The 22,748-nt window shown below is 49.2% G+C and overlaps 1 protein-coding gene across 2 annotated transcripts in view; it reads right to left on the bottom strand.

The window, feature by feature from the left end:
• Positions 1-22,748, bottom strand: part of LOC118670592 (gasdermin-C-like) — a 75,389-nt gene that overhangs the window by 34,802 nt on the left and 17,839 nt on the right. For both annotated transcript variants that reach the window (XM_036337656.1, XM_036337657.1), the window contains exons 3-11: positions 18,204-18,421; positions 17,679-17,862; positions 15,252-15,420; positions 12,575-12,686; positions 9,642-9,689; positions 6,914-6,958; positions 6,381-6,401; positions 4,142-4,186; positions 3,081-3,101 (exon numbers count right to left, since the gene is read on the bottom strand). In XM_036337656.1, coding sequence (XP_036193549.1) covers positions 3,081-3,101; positions 4,142-4,186; positions 6,381-6,401; positions 6,914-6,958; positions 9,642-9,689; positions 12,575-12,686; positions 15,252-15,420; positions 17,679-17,862; positions 18,204-18,417 — 859 coding nt within the window. In that variant the 5' untranslated portion in view covers positions 18,418-18,421. The remainder of the gene's footprint in view (positions 1-3,080; positions 3,102-4,141; positions 4,187-6,380; positions 6,402-6,913; positions 6,959-9,641; positions 9,690-12,574; positions 12,687-15,251; positions 15,421-17,678; positions 17,863-18,203; positions 18,422-22,748) is intronic.

Below are 22,748 nucleotides of genomic sequence, written 5' to 3'. Positions count from 1 at the left end.
TCTGGGACTCTCCTCCCTCACACATCTACTCCCTTCCTGCCCTCCTCCTGGGTGGTTTCACATTTCACATAGAGAAATGTTCATAGTTATGAAACTTGCCTAACAATCATATTGACGTGTTTGACAAGGGCCAGGAGCCCATGAAGGAAGGAGGCAGAGGGAAAGCAGTCCCATTACAGGAGACCCCAAGACCATGGTGATGCAGTATCCAGGGAGAAGAGAGTCCAAGGCGGGAATAATCAAGTGTGTGGTTGTTGATGATGATGTGAGTAAATTCCCAGGAGGACAGACTGCAGAGGGGCGAGGCATGGACAGCAGGTAGGGAGTGAGCAGGGTGCAGAAGATTCTTTAAGGAAGTGGGCAGTGAGGGGACACTGGGTGGGAAGAGGGGACATGCGTGAGTGAGGGGTTGTGAGATGGCAGAGATCTGACCTTGTGGTCAGGCCAGCGGAAGGGTCCAGGTGAACTGGAGAGAGGGAAGATAGATTTGGCTCAGTCACCTTACCAGACATTTATCTCCATCAGCTCTGGAGCTAAGATCTCACTTCCATTTCATAGATAACATGGAGGACAGAGGAATTCTTTTCTCCAAAGCCACAAAGCGAGCAACTTATTGAACTATTCTTTGTATTAGTTTACACTATGAGGTGTTAGGAGGATGAAATTAGTTCATGGAAGTGCAATGCTCACTGCACTGGGCCATTCTGTGTAAAAGTTTCTGCTAGTCACCCTTAGGCCTGAACTGTAGAAATAGATAAGCTTCGTCCACCCCCTAGTGGGCAGGAAATGACTTGCAGACATGGCTGTGAGGTTAGCCTTTGGAATCTAATTCCATTTAGTTCACACTTGTCAACACTTTCAAAACATAATTTGGAAGTTTGAGTTCAGCCACTGACCCCACAAGACTGGAGACTTCATACTCATTCCATCCACAGCCAGTGACAGGAGGTCACTGACACCAGGACCCACCCTTCACCACATGTTGCAGGGAGGACTTTATAGTGATCAGTTAGTGTGTACACGTGTGTGTGTGTGTGTGTGTGTGTGTGTGTGTGTGTGTGTGTGAAAGAGAGAGAGAGAAAGAGAGAGAGTGAGTGAGAGAGAAAGAGAGAGAGAGAGAATGTTATATGTGGTGAGGGAACCCCCAATATCCAAGTAGACATATCAGGTTGCCCTCTACTTGAGATTCAACATTTGGGCACAAAGGCACCAAGGACCCTGAGCTGGTTGTTGCATGCATCCACAAATGAAGGAAATAATCTACACTAATAAAAGAGAAAAATGGTAATTGGCATACGACGCTACCTTTTCATTGGCTAATCAGGGCTATATGCAAATTAACTGCCAACTAAGATGGCAGTTAACTGCCAACAGAGATGGCAGTTAATTTGCATACGTAGGCACAATGCATGGAGGTGAAAGGGAAAGCAGGAAGAAGCCCCCTGCCGCTGACAGTGATTGGAAACCCAGGGGGGAGCTAAGGGCTGGGGGGCAGGGCAAAGGCACGGCATTTGCCCTGCCCCCCAGCCATGATTGGACAATCAGGCGCCTTTGCCGCCCTGGCCAGTGATAGCAGGAAGTAGGGGTGGAGCCAGCGATGGGAGCTGGGCACAGTCGAAGCTGGCAGTCCCAGGAGCTAGGGGTCCCTTGCCTGGGCCTAAAGTGGAGCCCACGATTGCGGGGCTGCTGCAGCTGCGGGTCCCCGCTGCCCGGGCCGGACGCTTCAACCAGAGGCGTCCTGCAGGGGCAGGGGCTGAGCCACGCAATCAAGGCACTCCCCGCTGCCACTGCAGGTCCCCGCTGCCCGGGCCTGACCCCTAGCCCAGAGGCATTAGACCTGGGAAGGCGCGGAGCCTGCTACCGCGGGGAGCTGGGGGTCCCCTGCCCAGGCCTGACACCTCTGCCGGAGACCTCAGGCCTGGTCAAGGGGCCGATCCGGTGATTGGTGATCGGAGGGTGATGAGGGTCAACTCCTCTGGCCGAGGCATCAGGCCTGGGCGGGGGGCGGAGCTGGGGATTGGGGGGATATGATGGTCCCCTTGCCCAGGCCTGAAGCCTGGGTCAGAGGCGCCAGGCTTGGGCGGGGGGTGGAGCAAGGGATCAGAGGGAGATGGGGGTCCCCTGCCCAGGCATGATTCCTGGGCCAGAGGCCTCAGGCCTGGGTGGGGGCCAGAGCCAGTGATCGGGGGGAGATGGGGGTCCCCTGTCCAAGCCTGACACCTCTGGCGGAGGCGTCAGGCCTGGGCAAGTGGCCGATCAGGCGATCGGAGGGTGATGGGGGTTTACGCCTCTGGCCGAGGCATCAGGCCGGGGCAAGGGGCAGAGCCAGCAATCGGAGGGGTCTTGGGGTTCCCTGCCCAGGCCTGATGCCTGGGCCGGAGGCATCAGGCCTGGGCTGGGGGCAGAACCAGTGATGGGGGGAAATGAGGGTCCCCTGCCCAGGCATGACGCCTCTGTCAGAGGCGTCAGGCCTGGGCAAGGGGCCGATCCTGTGATTGGAGGGTGATGGGGGTCAACGCCTGAGGGCTCCCAGTATGTGAGAGGGGGCAGGCTGGGCTGAGGGACACTCTCCCACCACACAGTGCAAGAATTTCGTGCACCAGGCCCCTAGTTAATTAATAAAGAAATAATGAATGAATGAATGAAAACTGGGGCTAAAGAAAGTAAACATTTGAAAATTAAACTCAATTTCTGAGTTGCTGGAAACCTCCAATTTTGGGTCTTCCCTACCCAGCAGGCTTCAGGTCCCTCTCAGTAAATACCTACTCAGAGGGGTTCCTGTATTCTTTATAGAAAGAGTGGCCTTCTCCCTTTCTGGTCTGCCAAATTTGCTTTAGAGACACTTCCAAGGGTTCTGCCCTCTACTGCCACCCTCCTCTTCCTGAACTTCTTCCTGCTCCTTGCCAGTCCATCCCTCCAACTTTCCAACCTTTCCTGACCATTCCCAACCCTTTCTTACCCTTCCCATCCCACAGACCTATGGCCACTCCCGGGGGACATGGTGGCAAAGGCAGGTCTCATCTACCCTGCTCACCAGATGAGTACAATGACCCTCCCCAACCCCAAAAACACACACTCACCACTGGGAGGTTCGTCAGTGCCTAGAGAGAAATCAAATGAACACCCAAAAGTTAATCTCTGAAGACTCTCGGTCTGTCTACCTTCTGCCCTCTACTCCCCGACCCCTCTTTTCCATCCACAACTGCCCTTTGCCCAGGGAACCAGAGCCCAATGGCTCAGATGAGGACAGCAAAGGCAATCACGTGGGGTTTCGGTTGTAAAACAGGGGCCTCATGGAGGGATCACATCCCACTTTACAGTCTCCTGTCCACTTAAGGACTGTGGCTAACATATGCCTGCTGTTGGAAAGAGGAACAGAAGTGGACACTCACAACAGCTTAGTCTCTGCTCCCCAAACACACGCACTCCTACCCCAGGACTCAAGAAGACAGGATCTCCCTGTGGTCAGGGGCCTGTGTGGGTCACAGCAGTGAGATGAGGAGATAGTGGAGGAGCCTGGCTGGGGAAGGTTTCCCTGTGGGGTTGCCAGGGCTGAGCCCCAGCAGCATGTTTATGAGTCAAAGAGGGTCAAGGTACACCTATGTTCATAGCAGCACGATTTACCATAGCTAAGATTTGGAAATAGCGTAAGTGCCCATCAGCAGATGAGTGGATTAAAAAACTGGGGGACATCTGCACAATGGAATGCTATGCTGCTGTAAAAAAGAAACTCTTACCATTTAAAACAGCATGGATGGACCGGGAGAGTATTTTGCTAAGTGAAATAGGCCAGTCAGAGAAAGATAAATATCACGTGATCTCACTCATTTGTGGAATATAATGAACAACATAAACTGATGAACAATAGAGCCAGAGACATAGAAGCATCAAAGAGACTGTACAACCTGAGAGGGAAGGCAGGGGAGGGTGGGGGGTAAGAGATCAACCAAAGGACTTGTATGCATGTATATAAGCATAACGCATATGCACAGACAGTAGGGGAGTGAGGGCATGTGCTGAGGGATGGGAACAGCCAGGGAGAGGTTAATGGGAGAAAAAGGAGACATATGTAATACTTTAAACAATAAAGAATTAAATTTACAAAGGGGAGGTCAAGGTCTAAGCATTATGGCCAACTTACCTCCTAAAAGGGTTTTCTCATCATCATCATCATCTGTATATTCATCTATAATGTGAAGAATGTCCAAGTGGGAAGATGCCAAATCAGCAGAGCAGGGTATCCCTGCTGGAGCCTCCCCCATCCCAGCACCTGCAGCCCCTACACTTCCTCCTCTGAGCCTGGTGTGCAGCTTTGCTCAGGGATCCTGGGGACCCCTTGCATCAGAATCACCTGGGACACTTGTGGAAACTCATTAGAGTCCCTGACCTCACTCCGTACCTTCTGCACCAGGCTCTCTAAAAAGGAAGCTAGAACCTGCAGTTTCCATAGGCACCGGGTGATGGTTACCCACTCTAGTCTCACACTGGAGAACTGCCTTGTCGATGGAAATGAAAGCACATTCTTCATACACTTTGTCTTCCTCTCCCAGACACATCTCTTCCCTACACATCTAGGCACTTTCTGCCCTACGCCTGGATGGTTTCAATTTCACATAGAGAAATTTTAAAAGTTCTGAAATTCCTAACAATAGTTTTACTAATTACTTGAAAGGGCCAGGAGTCCATGAAGGAAGGAGGCAGAGGGAAAGCAGTCCCATTATAGGAGACCCCAAGAACATAGTGACACAGTATCCAAGGAGAAGAGAGTCCAAGGCGGGAATAATCAAGTGTGTGGTTGTTGATGATGATGTGAGTAAATTCCCAGGAGGACAGACTGCAGTGGGGCGAGGCATGGACAGCAGGTAGGGAGTGAGCAGGGTGCAGAAGATTCTTTAAGGAAGTGGGCAGTGAGGGGACACGGGGTGGGAAGAGGGGACACGGGTGAGTGAGGGGTTGTGAGATGGCAGAGATCTGACCTTGTGGTCAGGCCAGCGGAAGGGTCCAGGTGAACTGGAGAGAGGGAAGATAGATTTGGCTCAGCCACCTTATCAGACATTTATCTCCATCAGCTCTGGAGCTAAGATCTCACTTCCATTTCATAGGTAACATGGAGGACAGAGGAATTCTTATTTTCTCCAAAGCCACAAAGCAAGCAACTTATTGAACTGTTCTTCATATTAGTTTACACTATGAGGTGTTAGGAGGATGAAATTAGTTCACGGAAGTGCAATGCTCACTGCACTGGGCCATTCTGTGTAAAAGTTCCTGCTAGTCACCCTAGTTTATGAACAACATAAACTGATGAACAATAGAGCCAGAGACATAGAAGCATCAAAGAGACTGTACAACCTGAGAGGGAAGGCAGGGGAGGGTGGGGGGCCTGAACTGTAGAAACAGACAAGCTTCGTGCACCCCCTAGTGGGCCGGAAATGACTTGCAGACACCGCTGTGAGGCTAGTCTTTGGACTCTAACTCCATTTAGTTCACACTTGTCAATACCAGAAAACATAATTTGGAAGTTTGAGTTCAGCCACAGACCCCACAAGACTGGAGACTTCATACTCATTCCATCCACAGCCAGTGACAGGAGGTCACTGACACCAGGACCCACCCTTCACCACATGTTGCAGTGAGGACTCTATAGTGAACAGTGAATGTGTGTTTGTGTGTGTGTGTGTGTGTGTGTGTGTGTGTGTGCATGCCACGTATGTGTGTGTGAGAGAGAAAAAGAGAGAGAGGGAATGTTGTATGTGGGGAGGGAACCCCCAATCTCCAAGTAGACATATCAGGTTGACCTCTACCTGACACTCAACATTTGGCCACAAAGGCACCAAGGACCCTGAGCTGGTTGTTGCATGCACCCACAAATGAAGGAACTAATTAATTAATTAACTAATAATGAATGAATGAACAAATGGGTGAGTGAATGAAAACTGGGGTTAAGGAAAGTATAAATTTAAAAATAAAACTCGGTTTTCTGAGTTGCTGGAAACCTCCAATGTGGGTTCTGAGACTGGGTCTTCTCTACCCAGCAGGCTTCAGGTCCCTCTTAGTAAACACCTAGTCAGAAGGGTTGCTGTATTCTTTATAGAAAGAGTGGCCTTCTCCCTTTCTGGTCTGCCAAATTTGCTTTAGAGACACTTCCAAGGGTTCTGCCCTCTACTGCCACCCTCCTTTTCCTGAACTTCTTCCTGCTCCTTGCCAGTCCATCCCTCCAACTTTCCAACCTTTCCTGACCATTCCCAACCCTTTCTTACCCTTCCCATCCCACAGACCTATGGCCACTCCCCGGGGGACATGGTGGCAAAGGCAGGTGTCATCTACCCTGCTCACCAGATGAGTACAATGACCCTCCCCAACCCCAGCAAACACACACTCACCACTGGGAGGTTCGCCGATGCCTAGAGAGAAATCAAATGAACACCCAAAAGTTAATCTCTGAAGACTCTCAGATTGTCCATATTCTGCCCTCTACTCCCCGACCCCTCTTTTCCATCCACAACTGCCCTTTGCCCAGGGAACCAGAGCCCAGTGGCTCAGATGAGGACGGCAAAGGCAATCACATGGGGTTTCAGTTGTAAAAAGGGGCCTCGTGGAGGGATCACATCCCACTTTACAGTCTCCTTTGCACTTAAGGACTGTGGCTGACATATGCCTGGTGTTGGAGAGAGGAACAGAAGTGGTCACTCACAACAGCTTAGTCCTTGCTCCCCAAACACACACTCAAAGGAGACAGGATCTCCCTGAGGCCAGGGGCCTGTGTTGGTCCCTGCAGTGAGATGAGGAGGTGATGGAGGAGCCTAGCTGGGGAAGTTTCCCTGAGGGTCTGAGCCCCAACTGGGTATTTATGGATCAAAGAGGGTCAAGGGTTCAGCAGGGCCTGAGGTCCAAACAGAGAACCTGACCAACTCACCTGAGAAAAGTTGAAAACCAGAAGGAATCCCATTAATGTGCTTATCTGGGTGGAAAGAAGACAGGTCAGCAGAGCAGGGTATCCCAGCTGGAGCCCCTCAAATCCCAGCACCTGCAGCCTCACACTTCCTACTCTGGGCCAAGTGTGGCAGCTTTGCTCAGGGATCCTGGGGACCCCTTGCATCAGAATCACCTGGGAGACTTGTGGAAACTCATTAGAGTCCCTGACCTCACTCCGTACCTTCTGCACCAGGCTCTCTAAAAAGGAAGCTAGAACCTGCAGTTTCCATAGGCACCGGATGATGGTTACCCACTCTAGTCTCACATTGGAGAACTGCCTTGTCCAAGGAAAGAAATCGGCTCCTTCCCGCCCTTTGTCTTCCTCTGGGACTCTCCTCCCTCACACATCTACTCCCTTCCTGCCCTCCTCCTGGGTGGTTTCACATTTCACATAGAGAAATGTTCATAGTTATGAAACTTGCCTAACAATCATATTGACGTGTTTGACAAGGGTCAGGAGTTCAGAAGGAAGGCGGCAGAGGGAAAGCAGTCCCATTATAGGAGACCCCAAGACCATGGTGATGCAGTATCCAGGGAGAAGAGAGTCCAAGGCGGGAATAATCAAGTGTGTGGTTGTTTATGATGTGAGTAAATTCCCAGGAGGACAGATTGCAGTGGGGCAAGGCATGGACAGCAGGTAGGGAGTGAGCAGGGTGCAGAAGATTCTTTAAGGCAGTGGGCAGTGAGGGGACACGGGGTGGGAAGAGGGGACATGCGTGAGTGAGGGGTTGTGAGATGGCAGAGATCTGACCTTGTGGTCAGGCCAGCGGAAGGGTCCAGGTGAACTGGAGAGAGGGAAGATAGATTTGGCTCAGCCACCTTATCAGGCATTTATCTCCATCAGCTCTGGAGCTAAGATCTCACTTCCATTTCATAGATACCATGGTGGACAGAGGAATTCTTATTTTCTCCAGAGCCACAAAGCAAGCAACTTATTGAACTGTTCTTTGTATTAGTTTACACTATGAGGTGTTAGGAGGATGAAATTAGTTCCCGGAAGTGCAATGCTCACTGCACTGGACCATTCTGTGTAAAAGTTCCTGCTAGTCACCCTTAGGCCTGAACTGTAGAAACAGACAAGCTTCGTGCACCCCCTAGTGGGCAGGAAATGACTTGCAGACACCGCTGTGAGGCTAGTCTTTGGAATCTAACTCCATTTAGTTCACACTTGTCAACACTTACAAAACATAATTTTGATGTTTGAGTTCAGCTACTGACCCCACAAGATTGGAGAGCTCATACTCATACCATCTACAGCCAGTTTTAAGATGTCACTGACAGCAGGACCCACCCTTCACCAGATTTTGCAGTGAGGACTATAGTGAACAGTGAGTGTTTACACGTGTGTGTGTGTGTGTGTGTGTGTGTGTGTGTGTGTGTGTGTGTGAGAGAGAGAGAGAGAGAGAGAGAGAGAGAGAGAGAGAGAGAGAGAGAGAGAAAGAGAGAGAATCTTATATGTGCTGAGGGAACCCCCAATCTCCAAGTAGACATATCAGGTTGGCCTCTACCTGGGACTCAATATTCGGGCACAAAGGCACCAAGGACCCTGAGCTGGTTGTTGCATGCACCCACAATTAAATGAAGAGAGGAGAAGAGTGAATAAATAAGGAAAGAGTAATAAATAAATGAAAAGTGGGGCTGAGCAAAGTGTAAATTTGGAAGTAAAACTCAGTTTTCTGAGTTGCTTGGATACCTCCAAATGGGTTCTGAGATTGGGTCTTCCCTACCCAGCAGGCTCCAGGTTCCCTCTTAGTAAATACCTAGTCAAAAGGGTTCCTGTATTCTGGCTTGAAAATGAATGACAAGTGATCTTCTCCCTTTCTCCTCTACCATATTTCCTTTAGAGATCATTCCAAGGGTTCTGCCTTCTACTGCCACCCACCTCTTGTTTAATCTCTTCCTGCTCCATGCCAGTCCATCCCTCCAATATTCTGACCTTTCTTGACCCTTCCCCAACCTCCCTTACCCTCCCTAACCTACAGAAACTAGGGCCAGGCCTAGGGTCTATGGTGGCAAAGGCAGGGACACTCTGTTCTGCTCACAAGGAGGACCCCTTCTCAACCCCAGCAAACACACACTCTTAGTGGGTGGATGGAGCGTCTTGTGCTGCCTAGAGAGAAATTAAATTACCATTCAAGAGTTAGTCTCTGAAGACTCTCAGTTCATCTACATTCTGCCCCCTACTCCCTGACCTCTCCTTTCCATCCACCCCTGCTCTTTGTCCAGGGAACCAGAGCCCAGTGGCCCAGGTGAGGATGGCAAAGGCAATCACATGGGGTTTTGGTTGTAAATGGGGCCTCATGGAGGGATCACATCCCACTTTCCTGGCTCTACAGTCTCCTGTCCACTTAAGGATTGTGCTTGCTGTTGGAAAGAGAAATAGGAGTGATCACTCACAAAGGCTTAGTCTCTGCTCCCCCTACCCACCCACCCACCCCCACATACACACACACTCCAACCCCAGTACTCAAAGGAGACATGTGGCTCTCCCTGGGGTCAGGGGCCTGTGTCACAGCAGTGAGATGAGGAGGTGATGGAAGAACCTGGCTGGGGAAGGTTTCCTTGTGGGTTTGTTGGGGCTGAGCCCCAGCAGGGTGTTTATGGGTGTCTTAAGGGGGTCAAGGTCTCACTGGGACTGAGGTCTAAGCATTATTAAAAGGCCAACTCACCTGCTTGAAAGGTTTCCGCATCATTATGAAATATGATGTGAAGAATTTCTGGGTGAGAAGAATTCGGGTTAGCAGAGCAGGGTATCCCTGCTGGAGCCCCTCACATCCCAGCACCTGCACTCTTACACTTCCTCCTCTGGGACAAGTGTGGCAGCTTTGCTCAGGGATCCTGGGGACCCCTTGCATCAGAATCACCTGGGACACTTGTGGAAACTCATTAGAGTCCCTGACCTCACTCCATACCTTCTGCACTAGGCTCTCTAAAAAGGAAGCTAGAACCTGCAGTTTCCATAGGCACCGGATGATGGTTACCCACTCTAGTCTCACATTGGAGAACTGCCTTGTCCAAGGAAAGAAATCGGCTCCTACCTGCCCTTTGTCTTCCTCTCCCCACTCTCCTCCCTCACACATCTACTCCCTTCCTGCCCTCCTCCTGGGTGGTTTCACATTTCACATAGAGAAATGTTCATAGTTATGAAACTTGTCTAGCAATCATATTGACGCATTTGACAAGGGTGAGGAGCCCATGAAGGAAGGAGGCAGAGGGAAAGCAGTCCCATTATAGGAGACCCCAAGACCATGGTGATGCAGTATCCAGGGAGAAGAGAGTCCAAGGCAGGAATAATCAAGTGTGTGGTTGTTGATGATGATGTGAGTAAATTCCCAGGAGGACAGACTGCAGTGGGGCGAGGCATGGACAGCAGGTAGGGAGTGAGCAGGGTGCAGAAGATTCTTTAAGGAAGTGGGCAGTGAGGGGACACTGGGTGGGAAGAGGGGACATGCGTGAGTGAGGGGTTGTGAGATGGCAGAGATCTGACCTTGTGGTCAGTCCAGCGGAAGGGTCCAGGTGAACTGGAAAGAGGGAAGATAGATTTGGCTCAGCCACCTTATCAGGCATTCATCTCCATCAGCTCTGGAGCTAAGATCTCACTTCCATTTCATAGATAACATGGAGGACGGAGGAATTCTTATTTTCTCCAAAGCCACAAAGCAAGCAACTTATTGAACTGTTCTTTGTATTAGTTTACACTATGAGGTGTTAGGAGGATGAAATTAGTTCATGGAAGTGCAATGCTCACTGCACTGGGCCATTCTGTGTAAAAGTTCCTGCTAGTCACCCTTAGGCCTGAACTGTAGAAACAGACAAGCTTCGTGCACCCCCTAGTGGGCAGGAAATGACTTGCAGACATGGCTGTGAGGTTAGTCTTTGGACTCTAACGCCATTTAGTTCACACTTGTCAACACTTTCAAAACATAATTTGGAAGTTTGAGTTCAGCCACAGACCCCACAAGACTGGAGACTTCATACTCATTCCATCCACAGCCAGTGACAGGAGGTCACTGACACCAGGACCCACCCTTCACCACATGTTGCAGTGAGGACTCTATAGTGAACAGTGAGTTTGTATACGTGTGTGTGTGTGAGATATCCTATACAATAAAAGGGTAATATGCAAATTGACTGAACAGCAGAACAACCAGTCGCTATGACACGAACTGACCACCAGGGGACAGACATTCAACATAGGAGCTGCCCCTTGGTGGACAGTGCACTCCCACAGGGGGAGCACTGCTCAGCCAGAAGCCCAGCTCACGGCTGGTGAGTACAGCGGGGGCAGCACTAAGGCTGTCCGACTGATGAGGAGCAGGCCTAAGCCAGCAGTTGGACATCCCTCAAGGGCTCCCAGACTGAAAAAGGGTGCAGGCCAGGTTGAGTGGTCCCATTCCTCACCCCCTCCACCCCATGTGCACGAATGTCATTCACCAGGCCTCTAGTATACTAGAGGGTGAAATCCATGCACGGGGGAGGGTGTGTCCCTCAACCTGGCCTGCACCCTCTCTAATCTGGGACCCCTTGGGGGATGTCTGACTCACAATCCAGGACTGCTGGCTTCTAACTGCTCGCCTGCCTGCCTGCCTGATTGCCCCTAACCACTTCTGCCTGCCAGCCTGATCACCCCCTAACTGCTCCCCTGCCGGCTTGATTGACACCTAACTATTCCCCTGCTGGCCTGATCACCCCCAACTGCCTTCCCTTGCTGGCCTGATGGCTCCCAACTGCCCTCCCCTGCTGGCCTGGTCTCCCACAACTTCCCTCCCCTACTAGCCATCTTGTGGTGACCATCTTTTGGTGGCCATCTTGCGGTGGCCAACTTGTGACAACATCGCACAATGCCACCTAGGCTTTTATTATATAGGATAAAGAGAGAGAGAGGAGGGGGGAGAGAGAGAGAGAGAGAGAAGTGGAAAGTGTTCTGTATGGTGAGTGCAGCCCCTGATCTCTGAGGAGCTGGACCCCTCCTCAGGCTGGCTAACCCTGGGACTCCACATTTGAGCAGGAGAGGCAAAGGACCCTGAGCTGATTGTGTTTACAACATCCACTATTTGACCCTGTTTGTAGTTATATTTGACGCAAATGGTTCTCCCGTGTGAAGTTGGAACCCACTGTGTATTGTAGAAAGGTACATCTTGATGCAGGTGAGGGAGGGAGTGATGCAGACACAATTCTGCATTAATGGTTAGGACTCTGCCTCTGCAGTTTTGTTCGTGGTTGTGCTGATATGTTATGGCCTTTACCGTGGGGTTATGGGTAACCTGGGAGGTCTCTGTGGCTCCCCCAGGTGAGCTGCTGAGAGTGGGGGGACCTGGAATAGAGATGGATGGTTGTAGAATCATGCTTCGCCCAGCACTAAGCACACCTCCACATTGGGGACCCCTTCTGTCTCTCTGCCTCCCAGAGCAACAATTCAGTGGAATCTTGCCTGGTGGTGGCTGTGGTTAGTGGTGATGTGTGCCCTGGACAGCTGGGAAATGCTGCTTCTCTCTGAACAGGTAGAGAGGCCAAGGTTGCCTGATGACGGTCTCCCCTTCTCATTTCTCTTCCCAGGAAAAGCAGGCCCCCTTGCCCCACCACCTCCTCAGCCTCTGCTTACCCCATTCTCTGCCATAGAAAACCAGCTGCTTCCTCGTATAGGCCAGCACCGAGCCCTTCGGCACAGTCAACGTCTTCTTTCTCACTTTGAGACCCCCTCCCTGTGCTTCACCCTGGGAACAGAAGCCAGGTGACACCGTCATACATGCATGTCATTTTAAAGTCAAATACATCTAGAAAGCTCATGAGAAAAGGGATCAGCAGCCCCTTGCCCCCACCCTCTCTACTCCTGGTTTCTAGTTCCTGCTCTTTTTTCCTTATTTCATCCGTGTTTACCTTCACATCCCTCAATTCCATGTTGGTACTGCAATGATTCGATTTTTCAGATTCAAATACACCTAGTCACTTCCTCTTGTTAATGAGGCTTTCATTTTCCTACTCTTTATAGGAGCCGAAGCAATTGATAAAAGGGTAATACCCAACTCCAACCTCTTCTAATCTTCCATGTAGGGCAAGGGCGTCATCCAAATCTAGTTCCCTCTACCCTCCTGCCACATCCAAGAGGGGAGAGAGCACTGAGAAGCTCTTGGGAGTCCACAGCCCAGGGCACAGGCTCACTAAAAAGAAAATGCTGGGACCCATCCATAGGACTATAGAGTGCTTCCCTTCTCATACATTTTACTGCCATATCACTAAAGGCCGATTTACCAGAGTTCCTTTATCACATGTATCATGTCCAACTTTCAACAAAAACAAAAATTACTAGGAATATTCAAAGGCAACAAACACCATTTTAAAAGACAGGTCAAACTGAAATCAGACTCAATTATAACATAGATATTGGAATGCTTAGCCTGGGAATTTTAAACCACTGTGATTAATTTGCTAAGAGAGCTAATAGAAAACAGACAAAATGCAAGAGCAGATGGGTAATGTAAGCAGAGAGATGAAAATTATAAGAAAAAAATCAGAAAGAAATGCTAGAGAGATAAGAATACTACAAGAGAAATAAAGAAACCCTTTGTTTGGCTCATTAGTAGACTGGACACAAGTGAGAGAAAAACCTCTGCACTTGAGGAAATCTCAACAGAAATCTCAAAACTGAAAAGCAAAGAGAAAAATGACTAAAAAAATGAAACATAATATCCAAGAACTGTGGGACAACTATAAAAGTTGTAACATACATGTGATGGTAATATAAGGAGAAGAGAAAGGAACAGAAGAAATATTTGAAACAATAATAACTGACTATTTCCCCCAAGTTAATGTCAGACATAAAATCACAGGTCTGGGAAGCTCAGAGAACTCCAATCAATAAAAATAAAGTTTAAAATTTTAGACCTATGAATTCAAACTGCAGAAAACGACAGATAAAGAAAATATATTAAAAGTAAGGGGATATTGAAAGAAGTCAGATATTTCTTGTTTGCTGTTATTTCCACTATTTTGGGGTGGGGGTGGGGAAGGGCTTTATGATTTTATACCTTGTTCAATAGGAACATGACAATAAGATATTTGAGGATACAAGTAAGACTCAATCTCTTGCTATAAAAGCAAAATGGATTTTAGTTCTACAAAAAATAGTTTGAGATTTGTAAAGCTTTTTTGTTATTAGGTAGTTCTTCCATTTAATTTCTGTAGTGGTAAAAATAAAAAACACCAAAAATGTAGTATTTCACCAATTTTAGGTGTACAGTACAGTATTGTATTTTCATTTTCATTTGTCTAGAGATATTTTCTGATCTCCCTCATGGTATCTTCTTTGACCCATGGGAGGTTCAAGAGTGTATTTCTTAGTGTCCATATATTTGTGAATGTGTTAGTTTTCCATTTGTTTTTTATCTCTAGTTTCATTCCACTGTGGCAGAAAAGATATCTGGTGTAACTTCAGGCTTCTTAAACTTGGTCAGATTGATAAGGTTTCTGGAGAATGTTCCAGGTGTGCTACTCGGCAGCATGTCCTGTTTATGTCTGTTAGGGAATATAGTTCAATTAATCTACATGGCATTGCTCAAGTCCTCCATTTCCTCATTGATCTTTTGTCTGATTGACCAAAACAAAATTGATGCAACCATGACCAAGGTGATACACAAACTGTTTAACATCACAGCCCATGGCCAACACTTAGCACCTGTCTGCCTGGGAAGAGCGGTGACGGGGGGGGGGGGGGGGGGGGGGGGGGGGTGACCCAAGATTGTCTCCTGTTCTCAGAAAGCCAGTTTCCCAGCCCAAGCAGATGGAAACCGAAAGCTGAAAATCAAACACCCTTCACACTGGAGCAATGTTTCACTTGTTCAAACTCCCCTCCTCTGGGACAAAATCACCGACCTTGGGGAAATTAGTTCACAGTCCCGTTTTTTTCCTTGAGTTTCTAATTCTTCTAAGTGAGGACAAACTACACATAAAATATATAACGTATAAGAGCACATTATAGCACACACTATCTGATAAATGAATTGACTTATATAATTGAAAGTACTATCGCTGGTTTTTGTGAGTGAGTTATATCATTTCTATGAGCCTGAAGGCACTTAAATCTCCCGCCTGCTACCCATCCTTCTCAGGAAGCCACGGCATTTAGGGAACTTCAACCACTGAGGTTTGGTAGTGGGGTCTCGCATTTCTTCCAACATAAAACCCCTTTAGATTTGCCAGAATCCATCCCTTACCAAAGCAAATGTAATACCACATAATTAAATCTACTTGCTATTTTATCGATCAGTGTCCCCACCTCATACCTTGACAAAAATATTCAGAGGGAAGAAGAATTTCCCTGAGACGTTCGCGCTGCTGAGATCCGGCAGCACAGGGCTGTTGCGCAGCTCCACAGTCTCGGTCACAACATACAGATTCACCCCTGCTTCCCGGCATTGCTTCAGAAAGTACGGCTCTGGGTCCAGCAGTTTCCTGTGGGGAGGAGAGGGTCAGAGTGGGAAGAGATGCCTTCTCAGGTGGCCCTGGGTCACCCTCCTCCTCAGGACCTGGAAGGGGTGTTCCCGCCACAGGCAGAAATATCCTGGCACATGGGGTACGTTACCAAGGAAAGTGAAACATCTTCTTTCTTTGCTACGCAGGGTGGAGGGGCCCCCATTTTCTGATGGGGGCGTGAGAAGGAGAGTATGCAGGCCATTTTGAGAAAGGCATGGGCATTTTCCAAAATTATATTGGTCCTGTTAGAGGGCAGTTTATAGATGCCGAGTGCCAGGGCCTCCCACCTGAAGAGGCCAGGAGTGGACAGGTCCACGTGGTTGACAACAGCCCCTAGGGAGCCCGACCATTGTCCAGAGGCACAGCCGAGGTGGGGAGGAGCAAACAAATAAACGTGATGAAGCAGGAGGTGCTGGATGAGTTTCCAGGACAAGCACATGGAGATGTGGACAGAGTTACTGTCCCTGGCAGGTGGCTAGGAGGGCTGCCATGAAGATGCAGGTCAGGGCAGGGGATGTGACGGGTTGAAAGTACTGAAGACAGATTTCCTCTGCATTTCCGTTCTCAGGCTCAACTCTCATTCCACTAAAGGCCCCACTGGGTTGGCGCCCTGTAGAGAGTGGAGGGAAATACTGAGAGATCCTCGCATTGCTTTTCAGTGGAGGTCACTGAGCCGCCAGTATGGGTTTTCCCGTCGCCCCTTGTGAGTCAAGGCCCTTACCGTGTCTCTAAGATGTTGTGTCATCTGACATTCACTCACCTCCAAGCCTCACTTCTGTCACCTTCATCCTGGTTGATTAAGCTCCCACCTCACTGACTTTCCGCGGCTCCTGGAAACGCCAGGCTGGTCCTGGTCCAGGCTCCAAACCCCTCATCTGGACCACTATCCTCCTGCTCTTTGCTCCCTTTATTCTGCAGGTCTCAGTTCAACTGTTAGCTCCACAGAGAGACCTAAATAGGCCCCTCCCTCCAGCCCCCCTTCCACCAGCTCCTGACACCACCCACATCCATTTACCAAAAGTGCCTCACTGCCTTTCTTCTCACATTGCAAGTTTGACCTCAGACAGACTTTTTTTCTTGCTGCTGGATAATAAAAAGTGTCCCTCAAATTGGAGCCTCTTCAACTGCTGAAAAATTTCTAGGACAAATTTTATTTTATTTTCCTTCATTAAAACCCAAATACTCTTGTACACCACAAAGTCTTTGTAAATGTTACTTCTAATAAGTCTTACAAGACACCAGGAGAAACTGTGCCACACCCGGTCAAAGTAGCTTTCAGTCTCCAATAGCCTGGGATTTTCATTAGTTGCTTTAGTATTTCTTTGCACTGATAGAAATACTACTTAGGCCTGGCCTGTGTTGCTCAGTGGTTCTGTGTCAACCTATGAACCAGGAGGTCACAGTTCAAATCCCAATCAGGGCCCATGCCCAGATTTCAGGCTCGATCCCCAGTATGGGGTGTGCAGGAGGCAGCCAATCTCTCTCATCATTGATGTTTCTATTGCTGTCTCCCTCTCCCTTCCTCTCTGAAATCAATAAAAATATATTTTTAAAAGAAATACTCTTTAAATTGAAATCTTTGTTTCTAAAAGGTCTTTTCCCACAGGCACTGAGGTAAATTAGATTCTAAGACCCTGAGCCATACTTTGTTTAAACAGAGTTTCAGAGCCTTTGCCTCACTTAAATTAATACTTTATTTTTTATTGCTTATTTTTCTCACTCACTGCATGTCCCCTCCCCCAGAAAATACACTTGAGGGCAGGGATTTTTATCTGTCTTGTTATTACTCTAGTCTCACCACAAAACAGCATAGTAATGGACAACCGCAGCTTTTTCTTTTTTTAATAGATTTTTATTTATTTCAGAGAGGAAGGGAGAGGGAGAGGGAGAGATAAATAGAAACATCAAGGAGGAGAATCATTTATCAGCTGCCTCCTGCACGCCCCCACTGGGGATCGAGCCTGCAACCCAGGCATGTGCCCTGACAGGGAATCTAACCATGACCTCCTGGTTCATAGATCAACTCTCAATCACTGAGCCACACCAGCCAGGTGACAACTGCACATTTAATGAAGACTTATTAGATAACTGATCACTGTTCCATGAAGGAATGAACAGGTGAACGTCCAAAAAGGGCAGTGTGATCTGGGGTGTCATTTTCCTCATTCTGAGCCTCTTTGCCCACAAGGAGAGCTCCGTGTGGGGCCCATTGACCAGGTACCTCCCCCTGTCCTCACCTCTTCTGAAGCTCTGTCCAGGATTTTTGTGGGGTGCTAACAATCTGGATGTCAAGGGAGGACTCTTGACACGCAGCAGTCTCCCCCGAGAAGCCCACTTCTGCCCCAGCATTCACGCTTCCAGCCGCCTGCTGCTTTGAGACCTCAGTGTCACTGAACAGGACAGACACTTCCACAGCAGCATCTGGAAACGAACAAGGTACCTGAGGTTCAGCCAAGAATTCCCTCTGGAACAGCTGGGAAATGGCACGAAAACCGAATGACTGAGCCCCAGCTTGCCCCAGCTCTCCCCCTCAACCAAATCTCTCAACCAAGAAGCTAACTCATCAGCCAACATTTTGAGTGTAAATTACTCCTGAGGACGTTTGGCTCCACCCAGGGGCTGGATAACAGGGATACTGTCCTAACCCTAAGGAATGATGAGGTCCCCTGTGTGGGTGTCTCAGCATGTCTTGCAGGCTGCACCCCTTCCCCCTGCACCCTTGTTTTGCAGCCCCTGCCTCCTATGCCCCTGGCTGACAATACCTGGGACCGAAGAACCTGGTTCAAGGATGTCCATGAGGGAGGCATCAAGTGGTTCATCAGGTCGTTGCCAAAACCAAGACCGAGCCTTCTTCCTCTGTATTAGAGAAAACCGGCGTATCTTGGTGGCGCTCAGCAAACTTTTGACAGGTCTGAGCTCTTGGTCTCCGATCTCTTTGACCAATTTCTTGGTAGTTCTCTCAAACGTGGAGGGCATGTTGCTAAGAGCAGAGAGAAGGGAAGCACAAAATCAGCTGGATCTTACTGATTAGATTGAAAGAGTTTTCCCGTGTCATGTAGAGAGAGTTGGCAGTGGCTTGACTATGTCATAGGCCTTTGTCGTATATTCACAGTGAAGTCACATGCATGTGCAAATGACCCCCTTAGCTCTAATGGGCCCTAGGTCCTCCTTAGATAACTTTCCTCAGGATGGTCTTTAGTGAACAGATGAGATACTGAGACCTGAGTCCCTGCTGCATCAGGGGACCAATGAGCACTTGCTTAACTTGTTGGACGTGCCAAAGAGGAGGTAAGTTCCCCTCCAAAACCAAATGTACGCACTTCCTTATGCCACCACAGTTTCCATCAAGCTGGCCACACTGTACGATGGTTAGTCCCCCTGGAGGACTGATTGTTAGTGTGTGTGAATACCCGTGTTCAGTGCTGCAAAGCCCATGCTTTTTAAGATCTTACCAAGTCTTGCTGTGACTGAAACAGAACAAGAGTGTGGCTGTAGCAAAGGTGGGCATGAGATGGTTAAATAAAAGCCCGAATGCCTGCATTGTTGTGCTAAGTGGACCCTAACTCACCAGAAAATTATGAAGTGCCTCATACTCCTAAGTGTCAGGAGCTTTGGATGGGTAATTGTCAAACTGTTATCGTCAACCTGTAGTCATCAACCTGTAGTCTCAACCTGTAGTTGTCAACCTGTAGTCGTCAACCTGGATGACACTCTCATGCTGCCTTTAAACACTTTCCATTTCAAATAATGATGTCAGTAAGGTGGCAGAACAGGACCTTTCAGCACTCATCCCTCCACAGAAATACCAGTTCTGACAACCACCTGTGGGCCAGAGTTCCTCTATGGGAGCCTAGAGTGCAGCGGATCAAAATCTCCAGGAATGGATGCACTGAATAGTGGAAGCAGAGCAGTTTCACTTCCCCATGTCACCCCTCCTCTGAGGCAGCACAATTCAGTCAAGATTAACCCTGTGACCCACACTTCTCCCATGGGGGAGTGAGAGCAGTGAGCCCGCGCCTCCCCTCCCTTCACCTCCCCTCTCCCTCTACACCCCCCCACGCCCCGCCCCATGCAGGGCACTCCTAAGAGGCCTGCTTCTTTTTCATCCCACCCACAGCGTTGAGGCGGGTTGGCATGGCTGAAGACTCTGAGGGCAGGTAGATGGCACTGATAGATGAGTGGGTAGAGAAGATGTACATTTACACAGTGGAATATGGCTCTGGCATACAAAGAATGAAATCTTGCCATTTGAGACAACATGGATGAACCTAGAAAGCATTATACTAAGTGAAATAAATCATACAGAGAAGACACATCCCTTCACCTTATCTGCTTGCATGATGTCACCCAGAATTCTCTGTATTAGGGAGAACTGTAGGAAGAAGTGCTGACTTTGGGGGGTGTATGATAGACTCACCTTTCCCTGGAATGTGATTACTAAACCCACCCATCCTTGAAATGGCGATGACTTACTGACCTTTCCCTGGAATGTGATTACCAAGCCCACCCATCCCTAGAATATGGCCCCAACCCAGAAGGAACACCCTGTATGGACATATACATTGACTAACCAACCAGCTCTCGCCAAGTACTCCAAGCCCTCGTGCCTTCCTCATTCTCCTTAAAAAAAAAGTTCTAACCACTGCACAGGCTGCTGCTCTCCCTTTGGGAGACAGCCTGGCATTCTTTCCTCTAATAAAGCCTGTGTCACTTGGTTTTCAGCCTCCAACTGATCTTTCATTTTTGGTGCCGAAACCCGGGAGGGGTGCACAGGAGCACGGATAATCCTCAGACCTTGCCCCAAGCGTGCCAGGGAAACAGTGGGCAGCAGAAGCTCGTCCCACACTTACTCTCTGGCTCTGCTCAGTGGTACGGTTCTGAGTTGATTGGCCTGCCCTGGACCCCCTCTCAAACCCTGCTGGACGAGGAACCGGAACCGTGGGGATCTCTTCACCTCCTGCTCTCCGGTAGGCCTTCAGACCCAACTTACCCCCACCCCATTTTTCCTCGCTCCCTGTGACCTGGAGGGACATTAGGGCCTCAGGGTTTCTCGTCTACTTCCCGTCTGCTTCTCGTACTCAAAAGCCCAGGTGCCTGGCCAGGAATACTTTTCTACATGGGGACAGTGTTCCAGACGTGATGACTTCAGAACCTTCCCTCCAGCTCTTGCTCTCTCTCTCTCTCTCCAGGTTGGGTGAGTGAACAGGAGGATGCTCCTTGTTCCTTCCCCAACCTCTGATAGCCCTTCCCTCCAGTGATGGGGACCTCTCAATCCAAACCCCCTCAAACACACCTTTAGGGTGTCTCCTCACCAATCTCTCGACCCTTGGTCTTTCTGGCTATATCAAACCAAAGAAGCTCGTTTTTTCTGTAACACTGCCTGGCCACAATATAAACTCAATAATGGCTCTCAGTGGCCCGAGAATGGCACTTTTGATTTCAACATTCTCAGGGACCTAGATAATTTCTGCCACCGGACAGGGAAGGCCACAGAGATCCCTTACGTACAGGCTTTCTTTTCCTCCATTACTGCCCCTCGCTTTGCTCCTCATGTTCCACCCACCAGATCCTCCTCACAAAGTCCTCTTCGCCCCTCAAACTGGTCCTCAGCCCCTTTCTCTGTCTTCTGACACTTTCAACCCAGCCGACCATTCCTCTCCACCTCTCCCACCAACCTCCACCCCCTTATACATCTTCTCCCTCACCAACAGTAGATTCCCCAAACCCAGACCCTCCTAACCAGCAACCACCTTCTCCCCAGTCCCTGAGAGTCCAAATCCTGAGAATGTGAGCTCTAAAACAGCCTTTCCCATCTAACACTCATTCTCAGGCCACTCAAAGACTGCCTTCCTCAACAGCCTCTTCTCTTCCCGCATCCATTCTACCCCTGAGGGAGGCAGCAAGAACTGAGGGCATAGTCTGAGTCCATGTCCCATTCTCTATGTCCAGCCTCACATGGATTGAGAGGCATCTCAGGTTTTTTCCACTGACCTGACCACCTTTACTAAGGAGCCTGACCCAGTCCAATGTCCTGACTTGGCATGACATTTATGTCCCCCTGTCCTCCTCTATAGAAATTTACCAACTAAGACCCCACCACCCCAGAGCAAACCCTTCTTCTAAACACCCATTTTATATCCCCATCAGCCCCCGACATATGCCACAAACTTCAAAAAATAGATACAGGTCCACAAACCCCTCAAAAAGATCTCGTTAACCTGACCTTTAAGGTTTTTAATAATAGAGATGAGAAGACTTAAATCCAAAATCCAAAGTGAGATAAGGCCAAGCTGAGGCCCAGAAGGAGGCCTTCCAGCTCCTAGCCACCGCTCTCATGAACCCCAAACGAAGTGCCAGTCCTCCAATTGCAGGTAAGTGAAGGACTAAGCCTCTGGGCTCATGCTTCAAGTGCAGCAAGGAAAGACACAGAGCCAAGTCCTGCTCAAACCAGAGACCCCCGCCTGGGCCTGCCCAAGGTGTGGAAGGGAACGGCCACTGGAAATCAGACTGTAGTCTGATCCCTCCAGGTCGGGCCTCAGCCAGTCCAGCACGGCTGCCCTCTGGATCCAGTTTGGAGCTCCCAGACCTCCTGGGACTGGCCACTGAAGAAGCTGCCCAGGCCCTGACAGGGACCCACAGACTTACATCATCAGGACAGAGCCTCAGGTAATGACTGTGGTGGCAAGTAAGCCAATCTCATTTTTAATTGACACTAGGGCCACTTATTCTGCCCTCTCCGAATTCGCTGGGGCCCTTGTCCACTCCTCAGACTCTGTTATGGGGGTTGATGGATTAGTCTCACAGCCATTAGCCACCTCACCTCTACACTTACTAAATTCCCCCATTCACTCATTTCTCATTCTGCCTTAGTGCCTGGCCAGGGCTACCATGTATCCCCTCATAAAGTCCAATAGTCCCAAACCACAAAGCTGAGCCATTCCTTGGACTGTAAATGCCTTATACCCTTATCTCTTCTAAGACTGTCCCCTCCTCTAACAAAAAATTTTCTCTCCTTTCTGGAGAGACAAGATGGTGGCGGAATAGGCAGACGCGTCCCAGGTCTTGTCTGGGAGCAAAGGAGTGAGCAGCTGAAACTAATAACACCCACCCCGAATTGGCGAAGTACACTCAGCTGGTGAGACAGTTTGCATCCTGGAAGTGCAGAGTTCCCCTGGAAAGATAAAAACCAGAGATCTGGGCAGGAAAGTTTGCCAGACCTCTGAGCTCAGAGGGTCAGATGGAGACCACGTGGCACACAGCTGTGTCTCTTGGGACAGGCACAGCCCCTGACTGAGGAAAGAAGATCC

The sequence above is a fragment of the Myotis myotis genome, unplaced genomic scaffold (assembly GCF_014108235.1).
Source record: "Myotis myotis isolate mMyoMyo1 unplaced genomic scaffold, mMyoMyo1.p scaffold_m19_p_16, whole genome shotgun sequence".
NCBI classification, from domain to species: Eukaryota; Metazoa; Chordata; class Mammalia; order Chiroptera; family Vespertilionidae; genus Myotis; species Myotis myotis.
Note: the sequence above shows the minus strand (reverse complement) of the source record. Positions and strands in the feature narration are given on the sequence as shown.